Source organism: Haemorhous mexicanus, chromosome 24 (genome assembly GCF_027477595.1).
Source record: "Haemorhous mexicanus isolate bHaeMex1 chromosome 24, bHaeMex1.pri, whole genome shotgun sequence".
Classification (NCBI taxonomy): domain Eukaryota; kingdom Metazoa; phylum Chordata; class Aves; order Passeriformes; family Fringillidae; genus Haemorhous; species Haemorhous mexicanus.
The window spans coordinates 7763460-7780028 of NC_082364.1; the positions used below are offsets into that span (position 1 = coordinate 7763460).

General features: G+C 41.5%; 1 protein-coding gene across 2 annotated transcripts; it reads left to right on the plus strand.

Moving 5' to 3' along the window:
- The first annotated feature begins 31 nt into the window (after positions 1–31).
- Positions 32–16347, plus strand: DDX6 (DEAD-box helicase 6). 2 transcript variants are annotated; one of them, XM_059867364.1, is made up of 14 exons: positions 32–159; positions 2120–2583; positions 3884–3947; positions 4412–4516; positions 5730–5859; positions 6345–6491; positions 6762–6860; positions 7364–7482; positions 7967–8095; positions 8405–8521; positions 9998–10061; positions 10948–11049; positions 11746–11929; positions 13471–16347. In XM_059867364.1, exons 2-13 carry the CDS (start codon positions 2384–2386, stop codon positions 11919–11921), a joined length of 1452 nt encoding a protein of 483 aa, XP_059723347.1. In that variant the 5' UTR covers positions 32–159; positions 2120–2383; the 3' UTR covers positions 11922–11929; positions 13471–16347. The 2 variants fall into 2 exon arrangements, with proteins under 2 accessions (XP_059723347.1, XP_059723348.1); XM_059867365.1 differs by lacking the exon at positions 32–159 and adding an exon at positions 409–1402.
- The last annotated feature ends 222 nt before the right edge of the window (positions 16348–16569 follow it).

The following is a 16569-nucleotide window of genomic DNA, read 5'->3' on the forward strand; positions in this document are numbered from 1 at the left end:
GTGATGCGTGTTGGGCGGGGCGGTGCCGCCCGCCGGGAGGGGGAGGGCGCACAGGAGGAAGGAGGAAGCCGCCATCTTGGAGCGTCGAGTCGCCATAACAAGGCACCGGGGGAGCGAGAGGATTTTGTACCTAGGCGAGGGGGAGCGCGGCTGGTGGCGGTGAGGACGGGCCAGGACGGGCACGGCTCCGAGGGAGCAGGGCGAGGGGGTCGCTGCTGGCGAGCCGCGCCTCGCGGCCTGCGGCGAGAGCGCGGGCCTGAGCGGGGCCTGGCGGCGCCGCGGGCGGGGCGGGAACGGCCGGACCGGGCCTGGGTGCACCGGGAGCGGCGGGACCGGGAGACCGCTGGGGCGGGGCCGGGCCCGGGCAGCTCTCGCTCCCCCCCGGCTGAGGCGGCAAACTGCGGCCGCTCCATTGTTCGCGGGCGGGAGGTGTTGCTGTGGCGCAGCTGCGATCGGCGGGCGGCGCCGGGCCCACCGCTCTGCCCCGGGGCTCTGCGGTGCGGCCCGGGCTCACCGGGCACGGTGAGCACCTCGAGTGCTCCCTTTGTGCCGGGCCCAGCCGACGGAAAGGGAAAGGTCCGGAGCTGATGCCCCGGCCGCCCGCCCGCGCCCGGAGAGCAGAGATATGCGATGGAGCCCCTTTTTTTTTTTCAGTCCGCTGGTTTGCGAAATGGTGGCGTTTCTTTTATCGGAACAGGGAGATTTTTTTGGGTTCTGTGAGACTTGCGGTTTTTTTGTTTTTTTTTTTACCCTGTGTTCTTCTAAAGGATAATTACGAGCGTGTGGGCACAAGGGACAGAGGTTTCATTTCCTACGCTATTGGAGAACTTCTCGGCCTTAGTAGTCGGGTCTCATTGGCGTCTCTGGCTACCTTCGTAACTCCTCTGGTTTTTACGAAGTTAATGGCCAAGAGAAATACCTTTTCGAACATGCCTTGAAAGTTACCTAGTAGAAAATCCTAGCATTGCAAACTAAAATTTTGTTGGAAGCCAGCACTGACACACCTTAAAACAGCTGGGAAATGTGAATTCCTTTTCCACTCTCTTGAAATGCTCTTCAATGGGCCTTTTTATTCACTGGGAAAACATGCATTTTGTTGTGAATGCCGAGGTTAGGAAGCAGTAGTCTTCTGGTCTTCCCTTTGTGTTTTCCCAAGATGCAGATGCTCAAGGCGAGTCTACTTTTTGTTCCAAAAGATTTTGGACTAGGGACATTTTGTCTCCCTGGTACCATTGTAAGGAGTTTTTAGCTCTGGTCCATGCTTGCTTTATGTAAGGGGCAGACTTTGTATTGTCTTTCCACAGTTTTACAACCTTTCTGTTACATACAGAGTCAATATTAAGTCATGTGTATGAAATGTTATCTTCCGAGAACCACATAAGTTGTCGCTGACAGCAGGAAGGTAAGATCACAAGCAGGAAGCTGCATAACCAGCAGCGTTACTGCCTCAGTTCAAGCTCAGTCACTTTGACTCAAAGAGGCAGCTGCTCTCAATTCAGCATAATGGTGTTGTTTCGTCACTCTTCTGAATAGCCTTAAATCAATACCCGGTTGAAAACTGGGGGTAAACTGGTTGAGCTAGCATTTTGGGTTGGAGGAGTGTAAGCTGTTGTTTTGGGTTTACATAGTCTATGTTTCCCATTCAAACTGAACAGGGCAATCAGTGTAATGTAAGGGTTTTGTCAGTTCTAACTGGAATGTCCACTTGCTGTTGTAGTCTTGCTTCTTGTCACAAACTTATGTGTATTATTTTTCATGTTTTAGGGCTGGTTGGCTGCATCCTGGAAGTGGGGGAATTTGTTGGGGAATTGAAGAGCCATCAAAGCAATTGATACACTTAATGGTTTCTTCATGAGAGGGGATAGGTAGTGGAAGGTCGTTGAAAGTACAGCTATTTGGGAAGTTTTCTTTGGTGTCTAAAGATGTTAGGCAACACTTTCTAGAAAGGCAGAAAAAGTTTGATGCATGTTTTTATAATTATCACTGAGGAAACAAAAAAGGAAGTACTTTTGTTGCACACTGCCTGGGAAGAAATTTTTCTAAAATACAAGAATAAACTGATATGATTTGCATAGGCAAAAGTCCACATACTAATTGTTATTGTCTGCTTCTCTTTCAGATTGAAGCAAGTGAATTGTGATATAACTGAACTTCAATAGAGGGCTTTTTTTAAAAAAAAGTTGTTCCACAGTGCATCAGAGCAAGTTACTGCTTTACTTTTGAGTGACTTACAGGTGCTTGCCTGCATTGCAATAAAGGACTCAAATATTGAGCAAGACTTATTTATCTCTTCATTTTGGAGAGTCTAATAAACTGTTATTACAGTTTCTGTACTGACTTTCAAAGTTTTGAAGTCTAAAAAGACATCTTTAAAGATAAAAGCATGAGCACGGCCAGAACAGAGAACCCTGTTATAATGGGTCTATCCAGTCAGAATGGGCAGTTGAGAGGCCCTGTAAAACCCAGCGGGGGCCCAGGAGGTGGAGGCACACAAACTCAGCAACAGATGAACCAGCTGAAAAATGCCAACACAATCAATAATGGCACTCAACAGCAAGCACAGAGTATGACCACCACTATTAAGTAAGTGTTTGTATTGGCTGCCATGAAAGGAATGTTTAAAAGTTGTGTATGGGAAAGCATTCTTGGATTCCCACTTGGAAAATGCTCTCTTCTGTTGTTTTGTCACATGGGTGGTTAGAAGTGTCCTATCATGTACATTATGAAAAATGCTGTATTTCCCTGTGCAAGCTTCTCTCCCAACAGTTATTGTTGTGAAAATCCAATTTGATGCTGTGCTTTTTTGAGTGTGAGCCACTGTCAGAGGTAACCTAGCTTTACAGTCCTGTGTTTTTTGCTTGTTGGCATTGGTGCAAGGGGGAAGTATAGGAGTGGAAAGGAACTGAACTGACGTTTAAGACTGAGGAGGAAATGCCACCTGGTCTTAGTCTAATTGTTTATGCCTTTCAGTTTGTTGCAGTTCTTTCCCGTGGTGAGAAATGCTTTAAAGTCACTTATCTTTTGTCACTGATCTGAAATAGTAGTACCTGATCTCATCATTGTAATGCTCTGGCTTTAATTTATCAAAGGCTGAGCTGAGAGGATACAGTCCCACTGTGATATCCTGCTCCCATCCAGCTAGTTTTGGAAGTGTGCTGGTTGGAATTTCTAAAAGGTGTAAAATACTTGGACGCTATGGTAATGTGTTCTTAAAATCTGCCTAACCTGCTCCCTTCCCCCCCCCCCATTTTTTTAAAAATGTATTACATGGTTACTCTAGTGAATGTTTTGAATTAAATTCATCAAAATTCACACATAACTTCCTGGGGCTGGTGACAAGAAAGACTTTCTCTCCACTCTACAGTGGCTTTCAAGAGAGGATGGGTATCTAAATCTCACTGAGAGAAGTTTGGTCAACAAGTGGAGTGATTGCTTACTAAGTTTTTTCACCAGAAGTGTTTTTTACCTTTTCACCTTACTTGGGGATTAAGAATGGATCTTCCCTGGGCAAGAGAATTTTTCTTTTAAGTCATGAAATATCCTTGTGTGGGTTTATTATAGCCAGTTTCTGTTATGTGACTAAGTAAATGCTCAGTTTTATATCTGTTCTGCTGTTTGATTCAGTGCCCTGAAAATGGGACCTGAATCATGACTGGATGTAGATTTCTCAGATTTGTTTGGCAGACAGCTGATTTTATCTGTTTGCAGTTTTTTGCCTGTTACATCCTGCTTAGCTCAGAGAAGACTTGAGCTCATATGTGTAGGCGCTTTTAGCTGTGAGGAGGTGAAAATATTAGATGTTCATCACTACATCTAAGGAAAAAAAGTGCAAAATAAAAATATTCATTATTTAAAAATCTGTTTTCATTTTATTTTGCTATAGACCTGGTGATGACTGGAAGAAGACTTTAAAACTCCCTCCAAAGGATTTGAGAATCAAAACTTCGGTAAGCATGATTGAGTTGTAGGAATAAATATTAAATAAGACTTGTGGGAGAGATTGCAGTGGTAAAATACTGTCCTGAGTGGAGGCTAAAAAGTAGTTCAGCTCCTGCTGTTTTACATGAAGAATTAATTTGTTCTCTCAACTGCTTGTGAGTGATGCTGTTCTTGGAAAGCTCAAAAATGGAGCTCACTGTGGATTTCTTACTTTATTAGTATTATAACATGACACAGGCAGCCTCTGCATCATGTAAGGCAGATGGGAAGGTGTCACTGTACACGCTCAGGAGCTGTGTTTCGCTCTGAGAAAGCCAGTGTTTCCTTTGCCACTGTAGGGTGTTGCATGACTTAATGGGAAGTCTTGTATAGTAATTTGTGGTCTTCCTGTACAGGCAATTTCAGACCAAATTAACAGTTGCAAGTTGTGTGACCTGATCTTATGGATGTGCTTATTTTTTTGATTATTCAGGACGTGACCTCCACAAAAGGAAATGAGTTTGAAGATTACTGTTTGAAACGGGAGTTGCTGATGGGAATTTTTGAAATGGGCTGGGAAAAACCATCTCCTATTCAGGTTGTTTGCAAACAGACTACTTAGATGCTGCTTTTAACTTCTGTAAATGTATTGATATTCTTGTGCCTAAATATCTAATACTTATGCCATCACTGGGGAAGATTGAAGCTGTGAACGAAAGAACTTGGTGTCCCTTGGGAAAAGCAAGAATTTCTAACCCCCAACTAAATCACTTAGTCAATCCTTAAGTGACTTAGTGATGGAACTGCCTTACACTTTTGAGACATTCAACTTGGATTTTCCTTTTCATGCTGGAGGTGCTAATTTGTTAATTCTCTGTTCAGTAACAGTACTTCTGACATAAGTAGTCCCAGAGGTCTGTTCTATAAATTTTCCAAAACTGAGTTACCATTGCCTATGTACTTTTAGTTGTTAAAAATATATATATGGCTTTATCACAGTGTTGGCTTGTTTTATTGTAATCTTGTGGAAGAAGAGTTATGAGGATTGTAGGAGAGAGAATAATATCTTAGCAAGTTTACTTTTCTGTACCTCCATCTTTCTTTTACTTCAAAGGCTTGTTCTATTAAGAACTGTTCATGTGTAAACTTCAGGGGGTGGAAGGTTGAATTCTCTTTTAAATGGTCTCTCGGGGTTTATCACTGACGCAGCTCTACCACCTTGTCTCTTTAAGGCATGAGAAAACTGTGGCTTGCTTTGTTTATAAGCAGATTCTAATTATGCCACTTTTCCAAAATGCTGAGATTTCTTTAGATGTTGCTGAAAAAGGTAGTGAAATTAAAAATACATGGATGGCTGAATGTTTTATGAGAGGTATATCACAGGAATATAGAGGCTGGAATCACATGGGCTGAGGTGGTTCTAATGTTCCAGTTAAGGGGGGAATTTTTTTCCTTAGGAGAAGTTGGCTAGTGACTGTCACTTTCTCTTCACTTTTTGTTTTCCCAACTTTTCACTTTGTTCCTAAAGTGTTAGTATGGGTTTACCTGTGGTACCTGATCCCTTTCTTATAATCAGGCAAGATAAGACTTCTAGGTGGGAAGTGCTGGGGAACTATTTACAGGTGGGTTGAACTTCTTCCTGTTGTGAGTCTGTCATGCTTGTAGGTGCAGGATAGTAATAATAATAATGGTCATGAAACAGTCAGCTTTCATGTGGTATTGTTAGTGAGGGGAGTTAAATTTGGTCAGCCTCTTCAGTGAAACATGACTTATGATTAATTGCTCATGCACTTTCTGTCCTTGCATTTCAGGAGGAGAGCATCCCCATTGCTTTATCTGGTAGGGATATCTTGGCCAGAGCAAAAAATGGAACAGGCAAGAGTGGAGCCTACCTCATTCCTTTACTTGAACGGCTAGACTTAAAGAAGGACAATATACAAGGTCAGTTGAGGTGGATCACACTTAGCTGTTGCCAGGTAATGGTGTCAGTCACTACATTAGAGATTTGAATCTAAAACTGGTTAATGAAATTGGGCAGTGTCTGTTATCTCCTTGTACTTCCAGAGAAATCTAGTGGGGAGTGATGATGGGGAGGTGTAATTGGCAAAGTCCCACAGTTGTTTTCAAAAGGTTCAAATAGAAGAAGGCTTGTAGATTTTTCTGAATTGCCCTGGAAAGCGAACGTGGAGTAATAAGCAAGCATGCTGGCTGGGATACTTGTGCAATGGGTGCATCAAGGGCTGGAGAACCCTTGCATGGAATTTGCCTTGTCAAAAGCAGTTCCTAGGTCTTGTTCAGGATACCCAGAGTGGAATTCCTAGACTGTGCTTTTCATTGTTTTACATGAAGTCTCTGTCTCCTTTGAGGATAAGTTTTTAAGATACAGGGTGTTACTAGTAACTCACAGTGATGTTTTTAACTTCTAGCAATGGTGATTGTTCCCACCCGTGAACTAGCCCTGCAGGTCAGTCAAATCTGTATCCAAGTCAGCAAGCACATGGGAGGTGCCAAAGTGATGGCAACAACGGGAGGAACCAATTTGCGAGATGACATAATGAGACTTGATGATACAGGTCAGAGCGCTTTAGCTATGCTAAAGGTTGCTGTTTCTTTGTGGCTGTTGCAATGGGGTCATAGAATTTCTACTTGTTACTATTTGCCTGTTTGCAGAATGGACTACAGTGTCTTATTTGGTGTTCGTATACTGTTGTCATTCTTCCAGAGTGTTCATGTGAAACACGACCATGAATACTGGAAGGAAAGACAGTTTTAATCACCTTAACATTGTGGGTTTTTTTGTTTCTCTCTTTTTTTTTTTTTTTCTCTCTTTTCTAATCTTACAGTGCATGTGGTGATAGCTACCCCTGGGAGAATTCTCGATCTCATCAAGAAAGGAGTAGCAAAAGTTGAGCATGTCCAGATGATAGTATTGGATGAGGCAAGTTGCTTATGTTCAATGTTCCGGGATTTTAACACCAAGTTAAAGGAATGATGTGTCTCAGTGAGTGTATTTTGGTGCACAGCAGTGATTCAAACTTGCTTAGAGACATTTTAAGGTCTCCTCCATTTCTGAGTATTTTTGAGAAACTGCTGTGACGGTAGGAATTTTTTGCATGTAAATCTTCTAAGAAAACAGGAAAGGCAAATCTTCCTAGGCTGTCTTTGCCGATGCTGAAGAATGGAGTAACAGTCTATTCTGCAACAAAGGAATACATTTCATTTGGTTTCTGTTTGAGTCAGCTGTGCTTACCATGTAATTGTATATAAAATTGATTTTTGAACATCCAATAGCATACAAGCTTCTGAGTGAGAATATAGTAGTTTAAAAGCTCTTGGAGCCCTGGTAACTGTTTTTTTTCCTTCCCCCAAATATGTAGTTACCAAAAGGCTAAAATCTTATGCCGTTATTTTAACTTGCTGTTTATTACTTCTGTGGTACAGGCAGATAAGTTGCTGTCTCAAGATTTTGTCCAAATAATGGAAGACATAATTCTCACGCTACCTAAAAACAGACAGATTTTGCTCTACTCAGCCACTTTTCCTTTGAGTGTGCAGAAGTTCATGGTGAGTGGAGATGTGTCCCTGTAGGTATGGTGATGGTGGTGACATTGTGCAGGAAGGGTGTGAATGAGTGGTACATAGCTGTTAGTGCTTGTTATTTTAAATAGCTAATATCTAAACTTCACAGGTTTAATCTAAATCAGCTTAAGTCTAGGACAGAAGTTTGAAAGCAGTTTTTGACCTGCAGTTGGATTAATGGGAAGTTAGGTGTATGCCTATAAGGTGGTGTTTTCCACACTGTGTATTAGTTACATCATCTGTGTGGATTTGCTTCTGGAGGGTGCTCCTGTTTGGCCTGCTTAGTCATCTTGGATTTATAAGTAATTGTTTGTGAAATTTACCCACCCTGTCTGTTTTCAGCATAGCATGAAGAGTGAGTGGCTAAGTAGTGCATCCTTGCCTTGGAGGAAGTTATGTGTGGTGTGGGAACTACATACATTGTTTTGCACGTAGATCTGCCTGCTTTATCAATATCTTTATTTTTCAGAATTCCCATTTGCAGAAACCCTATGAGATTAATCTGATGGAGGAGCTGACCTTGAAGGGAGTTACTCAGTACTATGCCTATGTCACTGAGCGTCAGAAAGTGCACTGCCTCAATACACTCTTTTCCAGGGTAAGGAGCAGGGCTGTGTCAGGAGCATACCAGAAGCTTTTTCTCTCTTGGGATCATGAATAAGGCTGAGTATTTTAAAGGCAGCCTAATGAAAGCCTTTCTTTGTCAAAATGTGCTATGGTATCTTAGGCTAAAAATGCATGCTTCTTGTCCAGCATCTCTGTGCTACATTCCTATACAAAAATGTATCTGATGTAAATTACCAGCAGCGTACTTGCTGTGCTTTCTTTCTGGATGGGATTTAGACGTGTCTGGGATCCTCTGCTAATAAAATGCTGCATTTATTGAGAGCACTGTTTATATGTTCAGCTCCAGATTAACCAGTCGATCATTTTCTGCAACTCCTCTCAACGGGTTGAATTGCTAGCCAAAAAGATCTCCCAGCTGGGCTATTCCTGCTTTTATATCCATGCTAAAATGAGGCAGGTGAGTATGAAGTCTTTTCCACCCCACCTCAGGCTTTACTGAACAGCTGAATTAAGTCTCCTGCTTGCTTTAAGTTTGCATGTTCTTCACAAACTGAAACATGTATTGCTTTGCTGTAGCTTTGGTTTTAGATACCCACTGCCAACCTTCACCCATCCCAGCTCTCCTTCCGGACTATTCAGTGTATGTGGCCAGTTGGTATTTTACTACTTCAGGTCAGGTTAATTAGTCCCAGTGTAAGCCCAGACTGCAGCCAGAAGTCACAGTTCTTAGCGCTGCTGCCTTGCTTTGGCAGCATGGGGAGCCAGGGTAGAGCACACGGTGTAACTAACTCAGATGAGAACGGACCTAAATTAAATAGCAAAAACCCCAGTATGTAGCCCATTGAGTGCCCTCTGTGGCTTTGCAAACTGTAATCTTGCACTGTGACTGCAGGGGAATCTGAGAAGTTGAGGAGATGGATTGGATCAAGCCTCTTGGTGAAAGGTGTGGCTAGTGTATGGTGACCAGACACTTGTGGCCGTGGTGTTGCTGATAAAAAATGCCACTGCAGCTTTGCTGGTGCAGAAGTTTCTGTTAATTGTACAGTAGCTCCTGTACAATACTTCCTCTAGCTCCACACTATTAAAAGATATCAGAAGGCTGAAGTGATGCGTGTAGAATAGGCTTACTTTGAAACATTTATAAAAGATTTTATATGTAACCTAGTATAGCTTGCTGCTCATGCAACTGACAGGTAGTGCCAATGTTTGCTGGGCCAGAGGCAGAGCAATAATTGCGCAGAAACAGAAGTGGTGGTGTTATTGAGAACAGAGAGATATGGAAGTGGGTTTCTCGATGTTTGATTTTTGTATGCTGTTGATCAGTCAGTAGATGATCTTTTTGGATAAGTACAGCTATGTTTTTGCAGAATGCTCAACAGTGATATTATTTAATCTTAGCGTGGCCTAAAGTGAGGTGTTTGTGAGGGGAGAGTCTTCACAGAAAACTGACTCATCCCACCCCTAATTCTGAATTGGTAGTGAGAAATGCTTCATACTGGAAAAGGAAGTTACTACCAGCTTCAGTTTTTGAAGGAGTGAATCAAACATGAAATTTGGCAAGGGGGGGCTGGAGAAAGAGAGCAGTCAAAATATCAGTTTAACTTCCTTGATGTGATTTTCACTTTAGATAGTCCTTTTCTGAGATGGTTTTGATGCCACCATAGGAGATTTTAAAACACAGTAAGTTAATTGCCTTTGTTGAGAAGTGGGGTCAAGACCCTCTAGAGTTAATTCTTTAGAATATATGGTAAGGAGTGCTAAAAAATTTGTACTGGCATCTTGTTTCAACTCAGCTGTTCTCTAACTACAACGGGAGAAATGCATGCAATTGAAGTTGAGTGTTAGTTACTGGAGTATATCTGAAAGTAACAGCTGGTTGGTTTGTAGGTTTTGGGTTTTTTGTTTCTCTTTGTTTATATGTATGTATTTCCAGGAGCACCGCAATCGTGTATTCCATGATTTCCGAAATGGCTTGTGCCGCAATCTCGTTTGCACTGGTGAGAGTTCCTAAACATTTTCCTGTTCCTAAAGTTTATGATAGAAAGTGCATTATCCCAGTATTGTAGATCAGTTAGCTGTAATAAACCAAAACAAGATGTTTTAGTAAGATGTCTCTTTGTCAAGCCTGCATGTTAGCAGCGTGCAGCACTCCTTTAGGCATGAGGAATTTTGTCTTTTGTGAAGGTGCAGCTTGCCAAGAAATCATTTTACTGCAATAGTGTTTTCTTTTTATTTTCATGTGTGAGGGTTCCCTGAGTTGTTGGGTTGTAAACTGTATGATATACCAGTAGAGCTGTGACTATGGTCATGTGAAGTTATCTGATTCTTTTAAGTGTTTATAGCTCACTTTTTCAAAATACTTCTGTAGTTTTGACTGGCCTGTGTATGATCTGAGTTCTTTGTTGTATGGCCTGTTTATGGCAATACCTGGCAGCGTCTGCTATCACTACATATGTCTGGGCCATCTTAAAAAAAAATTGCTAGAAGCAGAATAGAAGTGGTTGAGGTGGTGGAATGTAGTTCAGGTCTCAAGTCTGTTGTGACACTGGCAGTGCACAATTCTGTGTAAAGAGATGCTTGAGAAGAACTGCTCTGAAATAGTGTAATGTGGAAAAAAAATAGCTTTGTGGTTACTTTTTCTGCATAGGTGCGCAGATCTGGTGTTTTTGGTTTTTCTTCTTATATTATTCATGTTTACAAGGTATACAGAGCAAGAGGAAGCTGTAACAGGATTGTATATAAACTGCCTTTGATACAAGGAAAGCTTATATCAGGAAACTAGTGCAAAGCAATGTTAATCCCTGTCTATCTTTACACCCGAAATACTGTCAGCATTTGAGCTCGTTGAAATTAACCTTCTTTGTCATCTGAATTGTCTTTCAGATCTGTTTACCCGAGGTATTGATATCCAGGCTGTGAATGTGGTGATAAATTTTGATTTCCCAAAGCTGGCAGAAACTTATCTTCATCGCATTGGCAGATCAGGTAAGAGGAAAGACCTGTTTTAGGTGCAACTTTGCTGATGACTGTGATGCTTTTTAGCCTTGAGTTGGCTTTTGGGTTTTTATTGCTATATTTGAGAATTACCTTAGCTTTGATTTTTCTGACAAATTTATTTTTGGGTAGCATATCAGATGCCTCTCCTTGCTGAGGATATTATCTGAATAAAGGGCTGTTCTCTTGAAACTGGCTTGAACAATCTAATGGGAAAAAAAAAAAGGCATATCTTGCTTTTATCTCAGGAGGCTTACTATTGGATACTGAAATCTCAGCTTCAGAGTCTCTCAAGCCTAGAGATGTATGCTTTCTTCTGTGTGTGTTTTGAGGTATGTTTCTACTGTCTGGGAATCAGCAGAATATGCCCTGAAGAAAGGCAAAACCCAAAGGAACTTGGTGTAGTTGAACTTTATAGTTCAGGCTTGTTCAAGAGCTCTGGAAGACTTTTTGATGGTAATTATCTTGGTCAGAGCATTTTGAACCTCCTGAGTTTTCTTACTCCTACAGCACTTCAAAACTGCTTACCAAAACTTGATGTGAAAGGTATAGAGACCTGTGGCTGGATTTGTTTTTAACATCACAGAATGATACTAATTTCACAGTCTGCAGACTTTTTCTCTTTTTCTGTCAGCCCCTATGTTAACTCAGTTTAGTTTAGGTGTGTGTTTTTGATTTTTTGTCAAGGTCGCTTTGGTCATCTTGGCCTGGCCATCAACTTAATCACCTATGATGATAGATTCAACCTGAAAAGTATTGAGGAGCAGTTGGGAACTGAAATTAAACCCATACCAAGCAACATTGACAAGAGCTTGTATGTGGCAGAATACCACAGTGAACCTGTAGAAGAAGAGAAACAGTAAACATGCAGGTGTGTAAGTACCTTGCTGAATGGTGATGTGTTGAATGACAGGAATGTTGGTGATGTGTCAGTGTTACCTCAGGGGAAGAGGGAAACTGATGTGATGAAAAAGCTCTCAATGTGAAAGCCAGGGTTTGAAATAGAGTATCAGTGCAAGGAATTTCGTGGATATGCTGAAGGTGGGAGGGGAGGGCTGGGTATTTTTCAGTTGTTTTAATTGAAATGCTGACCGTGTGCTAAGGAGATCAAAAATGGGGAAAAGGGGGAGTGGGTAATGGTGTTGGGAGAGGCCAGGATGGAGTAGTAGTAGCCTAATGAATTCTTTCTGTATTGCTAAACTGAAATGAGAAATTGGTGAGGGGCAGAGAGGAAAGTAGTCCTCAAAAAGGTGAGGAAATAAAATGGATAGATGTGAGAACAGAGCATTAACCGAAGAGTAAGCACGTCACCAGCCAGAAGGACCAGGTTCAAGCAAAAGGTGCTGCCTCTTTTGTATCCTTTGATTCATAGAGTTCTTGGAAGTGAACTAAGTAGGGAGTGAATCTGTAATTCATCTTTGCTGCCACTTGAGGTCGTCTAGTTTCAACAGAAAATGAGGTTTCACTGTTGGAGACTCATCTAAGTGCTCCCTTTCTGATCATTGTCTCAGGAAAAGTTGCTGAGTTAAGTCCTTTTATAGGAAGATGACTTGCCCTGGACTGCAGTCAAGCTAAACTGGCTGCAGGATGATGATCTGACCTTAGTTAAGATGTCATGCAAGATCCATCACCATACAGTTTGGGCTGAAAATCATTCTTATGTGTACTCTTCTCAGAGGTCAGGATTTAGAAAGACGGTACCAGTGAAGCTGCTGAAATTCTTTTCAGATGACCAGAAATAAAAAAGTGGCTATAGAAGCAGTCTGCTTGATAGCATTAAAATGAACCTATGGTTCCTTCTTTGAAGTCACCCAAGTCATACCAAACTGACTTGAAAGCTTCTGCTTTGATGATTGAATCTTCTCCGTGTTTATAAATAAATAGAATACAAAACAGGTAATGGATGTGGAACAGGCTCTTGGACAGTAACAGTTAATGAATGTGGAACAGATTCCTAAGTGGAATGCTGGGACCTTGCCTAAGAGCAGTTTGCTGCTTCCTAAAATACAAGAAACCAGGAGGTAGTCATGTTCCATAGGTACAGAAGGGCTTTAGTAGCACCTCTATTTACAAAGCTGAAATTGGTATTGAGCTGTTCAATATGCCCTTTGCCTTTTGGGAGCTGTTGCATAGTTATTGTATGTGATTAATCACTTTGTGTTCTGGTTTTATATAGAGCTGATTTAGCTGAGGGTGTTGTGGTTGTTTGTTTTATTGGGTTTTTTCTGCCTTTTTTCTGGTGGTTTTTTTTTTGGTTGGTTTTTTGTTTTGTTTATGGGGTTTCTTTGGTTGTTTATTTTGGGGGTTTTTTGTTTGGTTTTGCGAGGGTTGTTTTGTTTGTTTGGTTTGGTTTACATGGTTTTTTGTTTTGGTGGTTTTGTTGTTTTGTTTCATTTTTTTTTTTTTTTTTAGGCTTTGATTACACATGCCAGAAGGTGAAGCCCTATGATCCAGATCTGTGACACATCGTTTCTTTGGGGATACCCTTCTCTTTGTGGGTTTTTCTTCATCTTTTCATTTCGGAACTATGAAGACTAAAAGAGCTCGTCTTTTTTTCTCTTAAAATTTGGCAGCAAGGAAGAAAGAAGATAAAAGGAGGAATGTCTTTTTGTTTTTCCACTTGTTTGCACTGTGTGCTGATTGAACATTAGTTGCACTATCTGCTGGTTTTAAATTTTGTTTTCTTTGGGTGGGAGGGTCAGCAAGGGAAGAAGAGAAACCCTGAAAAGAGAAGAATCTTGATGAACACGAGCTTGTCTGCTATTTCAAATTCTATAACTATTGACTGAGTGCATTTCAACTTCTCCCCGGTTTCTCATCTGTTTTTTAAGCTAAAGAGCTTCTTACTTATTCGTGCAAAGTGCCTTATGCTATGAGACCATTCAGAATATCACCTTTCCCACACAGCCCAAGGAATTGACATTTGTTTTTGGTTTCAGGTCAAAGTTCCCCTCTCTTCCCCTTCTCCTCCTTGCCATGTACTCACGCCCAGGGCTGGGAGGTGAAAAGTATTGGTTATTGGTAATACTCCTTTTTTTTTTTCAACTTACTTTTTTTTAAAATTCTTTATTTTTTTTTTTTAATTGGAGGAGTTGATATGCATCTGCAGTTCATCCAAACTGTAAATATCTGTATTTAAAATGAAACCAACATAAAATCTGGGCTGATTAGGTGCAGCATCATAGCTCCAGAAGGAAAGAGTAGCCTATGATCCTTTGCAGGAGCCATAAGAAAAGCCCTGTGCTCTAGCAGAACACTAAGGACTGGTTTCCATGAGTCTTCATTAGTAGTTAACAGCACTTGATAGGTAGACTTGTTTCAGAGCCATGGCCCTCTTTCTTCTGGTGCAGTGTGTCCCATAGAAAATCAGATGTGTATATTGTACAAACTTTGTAAATACGATTTTTTTTTTCTGTTTGGGTTCATATATAACTTTTTCTTTTATGATGAAGGTTGCTGAGGTTAAAGGGATTAGACTGATTATGGGAGCAGCTAAAGATGAGAGGGGCTCAGTTTTCTGCAACACTAAACAATGAGAAGTTCTCTGACCTCTGTGAACTGCAGGCCACCACAAGTGTCCCTTGTCAGGGTGGATTTACTCTGGTGCTAGCAACAGTCCTGTACTGCTTGTATGGAAGAGATCACGTGTGGGGCTCCAAGGCCTCCAAATCCGTAGCTCAGCCTTTTGGGAGATGCTCTTTGATTTTCCCCTTTAGAAACTTCAGGAACTTGACAAGCTCTGAAGGAGTCCATGACCTGTGTTCCACCATGGTGTGAGGGAAATCCAGTGGGTGTCGCTGAGCAGTATACGCGTAAGGTGTGGATTTGGGTTTGAGAGACCGTAAAAAAAACAGTTCACGTGCATAAACTGACAGTTCTGGAGCTTTATGGAATTGATTCACTTCCTGCATTGCTGCGTTTTCTGCCCAGAGGGGCTTCTGTGCAGAACTGTGAGCAGGTAAGGGCAAACCCCTGTTAATGTCAGAAGCTGCAGGATGCTGCTTGCCAGCTATTCTTGTTTGCCATGAATTGCTGTCTGTCATTTTGCATTGTATATTGCTGAAAAGTGTTTTCTGGTCAAGTAGTGTTGCTTTAAATTGTGCCCCTCCCAACATGCTTGATGTTTGGCCTGATCTACAGGCAAAAGGAGTGAGACAAATCAAAAAAATACTCTTTTTAAAATCCCTTTTAGCCTGTTAACCACCACTGTCAGGAGGCACCTGGGTGAATGCAATCCCTTTTGCTCGGTCATTTATTGCATATACAGATGCTGCACTCACACCATGCTTGCTTACCTTTGAGGCAGGATTTAATTGTCTTAATTTCTCCCCATTTTGACCCTTTTTTTGAATTGGAGTAAAATAGTTTGGAATCGCAAGGTGGACTAGCCATTCCGTTCCTTGATGATCATAAATAGAAGCCAGGTGCCTCCTGACAACAACTTTACATGATTGAAAGGTTTTTGTGTTCGGGATGTTTTTCTTCTTTTTGTCGGCAGTGACTCCATAACTGTAGCAAATGCTGCACTAGAATACAAACTCAAGAGCTTGGTCTCTGTGAGCCACATAGCTTATATCTGACTGGCAGGTACTAAATGTAAACAGTTTTGGGGTGCTTTTTGGGGGTGGGGGGTGGGAGCTTCTGGGTGGTAACTTTGACCAAAAGTAAAATCTTGCTCCTGTACTGCAGCCAGCTTATGATTTTCCAGACAGAAGAGGGATCATTTTAATGCAACAAAGACATGAAAATGTAAATATCTCACCAGGGCATGCACACGTAACAAGAACAGGATAGCGATGTCAAGTCGGGTGTGTGTGCTCTGCATGGATTTGTGGTAGGTTAGCCTGGTGCCATGCATTGATGGTCCCTCTTGAAGCACAGAACTTTTGAAAGTATTACTTTAAAATTGGCCTCTCATTGAGGAATGGCACTTACCTAAACTATCGGGGGCACCATTTTTAGGTGGCTTCTTGTCAAGGAAGAAGCAGCCTATTTTTGGTGCTAGTAGGCTATCTCAAACAGATGCAATCTTGCAAATGGAAAGATGCTCCAGAAGACTAGGATAATCCTAGTTTTGGTCTTTTTTTTCTTGTTTTGTTTTGTTTTTATTTTTTGTGTGTGGCGGGGGGGGGTTTGTTTTGTTTTTTCTTCCTTTTTTTTTTTTTTTTTTTTTTTTTTTTTTTTTTGTTCGAGGATTTTGTTTTTCAGTTATTTTGGTTTGGGGTTTTCTTGGTTGTTTTGTACCCTACCGAAGATTAAGGAGTGTGTATAAATCTTGGCTTCCTGAGATTTCTTGTGAGCTCCAGTTTTTGCTGGTTGTCATCCTTTACAGATGGATTAGTCAGAACCTTCAGTGATGAGCCCTAGGTCAAATACTTCCTCTGACAAAGTTGGTGAGAATGAGGACCTGATGTGTTCTGCATTTCTTTTTTGTTGGAAGTCTGAAAGTGTCACTCTTTGAGTCTCTGAAATGACGCTTCACAACTGGATGAGGTGGCTGCGAAGAAGAAA